Source organism: Cebus imitator, unplaced genomic scaffold (assembly GCF_001604975.1).
Source record: "Cebus imitator isolate Cc_AM_T3 unplaced genomic scaffold, Cebus_imitator-1.0 Scaffold74, whole genome shotgun sequence".
NCBI lineage: Eukaryota > Metazoa > Chordata > Mammalia > Primates > Cebidae > Cebus > Cebus imitator.
Genome location: NW_016107389.1, coordinates 5,776,208 through 5,779,865, shown reverse-complemented (window position 1 = coordinate 5,779,865; position 3,658 = coordinate 5,776,208). Strand labels below are relative to the sequence as shown.

The window sequence follows — 3,658 nt, the reverse complement described above, 5'->3', positions numbered from 1 at the left end:
CAGGCTGGAGTGCAGTGGTGCAATCTGAGCTCACTGCAACCTCTGTCTCCCAGGTTCAGGTTCAAGTGATTCTCCTGCCTCAGCCTCCCAAGTAGCTGGGACTACAGGCACCTGCCCAGCTTATTTTTTTGTATTTTTAGTAGAGATAGGGCTTCACCGTGTTAGCCAGGATGGTCTTGATTTCCTGACCTTGTGATCCACCCACCTTGGCCCTCCAAAGTGTTGGGATTACAGGCGTGAGCCACTGTGCTGGCCAGCCTTATCTTTTAAAGCCTTCTTTTTCTTTTAAAAGGGCAGATTGAAATTACATTGATGTTATTGTTTTTGTTATTGTTGTTACTATCAATGGTTGGTTTTCCAGTGCTTCTTAATGTGCAGGTACATTAAGATTCTTCATTTGTAAACTGGGTTTTTACAGTAAACCTTCTGATATAAGTTGATTTTTTTAAATGTACATACTGCTTTATAGGTATTATAGGAAAGGAGATTTTTTCTTAAATTATGACAAAATGTGTACCTATTACAATTTTTGCATTTAAACAGTATTTTTAGGCTGGGTGCAGTGGCTCACGCCTGTAGTCCCAGCACTTTGGGAGGCTGAGGCAGGCAGATTGCTTGAGACCAGGAGTTTGAAACCAGCCTGGCCAACATAGTGAAACCCTGTCTCTACAAAAAATACAAAAACCAGCCACACGTGATAGTGTGCGTGCCTGTAGTCTTAGCTGAGTCATGAGAATCGCTTGAACCCCAGAGGTGGAGGCTGCAGTGAGCCTAGATTGCTTCACTGCACTTTAGCCTGGGCGATAGAGACTCTATCTCAAATAAACAAACAAAAACACAGTACTTTTACTGTTGTTTAAGCTATTAGCAAATATCTAACTTGAAGTACTAATTTTATATGAAATAAAAATTAATACATAGTAAATAATGTATCTAACATTTTTCTGACTTCATTTTTTGTTTTCTTCTGAATTATGTCATGTGAATTATACAATTATTACTAGTCTTATAAAACTCATTATTCTTTACCTAGTATTATATGTGCAAATGCACACTTCTAGTTGTTTTTTTTTTGTTTTGTTTTGTTTTTAATTTCACTTTAAGTTCTGGGATGCAAGTGCAGAACATGTAGGTTTGTTACATGGTGGTTTGCTGTACCCATCAACCTGTCATCTAGGTTTTAAGCCCCACATGCATTAGCTATTTGTCCTAATATGCTCCCTCCCCTCGTCCCAACTCCCAGACTGGCCCTGTGTATGTTGTTCCCCTCCCTGTGTCCATGTGTTCTCATTGTTCAGCTCCCACTTATGATTGAGAACATGTGGTGTTCTCATTGTTCAACTCCTGCTTTTGAGTGAGAACATGTGATGTTTGGTTTTCTGTTCCTGTGTTAGTTTTCTGAGGATGATGGCTTCCAGCTTCATCCATGTCCTTGCAAAGGACATGATCTCATTTTTTATGGCTGCATAGTATTCCATGGTGTATATGTACCACATTTTCTTTATCTAGTCTATCATTGATGGGCAATTGGGTTGGTTTGATGTGTTTGCTATTGTAAATAGTGCATGCTTCTAGTTTTTGAGAGCAAAAAAGTTGGCTAAAATGAAACAGGGATGAAGCTTCCGTAACCTCTAAGATTTTTAAAAATAGTCGATGTGGTTAAGAATGAACTTTCTGCTTTCACCCAGGCCAGTTCAGTTCTGGAGAGCAGGGGCCTCCATGGCAACGTCCCTGGGGGCCCTGAAATCGGGGTTCAGCTAGGCACCTGTGTGCTCTGAGGGTCTGGGGTCCCAGTCCTGTTGCCAAGTGGCTTTGTCCCGGCTCCTTCCTTCTGGGCTGGTGTGAGTGTGCATGTGTTCATACCAAGCTTCTATTTTATATTGCAGTTATAAGTAAAGGAAGATGATTTACTATAAAGAAATAATTCGCTGAATATAAAGCCAGTGTTTCTAGAACATTTTTGATTTAGATGGGCCTCATATTAGGTTCCTGTGTTGAGATGTATGTGTTCCCTATTACTTACTCAATTCTTAATTTAAAGCCTGTACGATGACTGTTTTCCACATTGATTTGGTGTCGTGGAAAGAAAAGAGCACCAGATTGTAGACCTAGAAAAGCCTAGGTTTAGTCTGTATTTTGCCCATACTGGGATATGTGGTCTCTATCAAGTTACAAACTCCCTGGAAGTTAGTTTTCTTTCCTAGAACATTTAAGGCATTTGATTTTTTATCATTCTCTGCAGTTGCTGAAGCTCTTTGATTTTATGATCTTACAACGAGGAGCATTTCTATTCCAATTTTAAATTCCATTGACAAAAATCAAAGAACTTTAGAAGACTGCTGAAGAAATTTTCTAAAATTATTCACTGTGCTTAGATGAGACTGTCTAACCTTAATCAACCTAGATGTGACTCAATACTGTTAGGGTCTGTGAGAATACAGAAGATATAAATGATACATGTTTGACCCCTTAAGGAGGTTAGTTTAGCTCAGCAGCAAAACAAATGTACATTAAAAAAAATTACTTACTGATTGTATTTACAGTCAGCTAAGTGGAATGTGGGACATTTCATAGACAAATCACCCAACTTCTTTAACAGGTCAATGGTGTAAAAATAAATAAAAATAGGGAAATCTATTATACATTGAAAGACCATAAGAGAACTGTCAGAAAGCAACCATGAGGGGAGGAGTTGGGGTTAGGAAAACCTTGTTTGAAACTTGATTCACAGCAACAAATTGTAAAGAGACAGTTGAAGAAAATTGAATGTGACTTGGCTGTTAGATGTTATTAAGCATGTTATTAATTTTGTTAGATGTGATCATGGTTATTATAGTTAGGTTTAAAGAAGAAAAAGTCTTCATGTCTTAGCAATATATCCTGAAGTATTTACAGGGACAATAATATGTTAGGTGGGGTTGTTTTAAAATACTCCAGAAAAAAATTGTGAGAGTAAATGAAACAAGAACAGCATATTGTTGATAGTTGCTAAAGATGAGTGTTTGGTACATGGGAGTTCATTGTATGTATTCTTTTACTACTTTTATGTATGTTCGAAATTATCTGTTGCAAAAAAGGCTTAATTTTTTTTTCTGGTTAATGAAGCACTAACTTGATTTGTATTTGTTTGATATAAATAGTAAAGTCAATAAAGCTCAATATAGCATGGCTCAAATAGCAAGTTACCATTTCTGGAAGGGACCCTCTGTCAAATCCCCACACTATACAGATTAAGAAACTGAAGGCCCCAAAATGGAAATGATTTGCCTAAGATCTCATTGCTTGTTAGTTGCAGAACCCCTGTTAGAATTGTCTCGTGATTGCCAGATTCCTAGTTTGCTCTACTTATTCATCAGAGTTTTCCGTTATCCCTTTGTTATGATGCTCTAAAGAGTTTGTGAAGTTTAAATAAAATTAATGTGTGCATACAATGCTTACCTTGTCTTGTTTATTTTCCTCAGAATCTGGCCAACCTATTTGTGGAAATGGAATGGTAGAACAAGGTGAAGAATGTGATTGTGGTTATAGTGACCAGTGTAAAGATGAATGCTGCTTTGATGCAAATCAAGAAGGGAAAAAATGCAAACTGAAACCTGGGAAACAGTGCAGGTACCTTGCTAATTTCAGTGATACTCATATTCTTTTTTTTTTTTTTTTT

The 3,658-nt window shown here is 37.4% G+C and overlaps 1 protein-coding gene across 1 annotated transcript in view; it reads left to right on the top strand.

Moving 5' to 3' along the window:
* Positions 1-3,658, top strand: part of ADAM10 (ADAM metallopeptidase domain 10) — a 172,728-nt gene that overhangs the window by 145,777 nt on the left and 23,293 nt on the right. Inside the window, exon 11 of the mRNA XM_017531893.2 lies at positions 3,462-3,609. Coding sequence (XP_017387382.1) covers positions 3,462-3,609 — 148 coding nt within the window. The remainder of the gene's footprint in view (positions 1-3,461; positions 3,610-3,658) is intronic.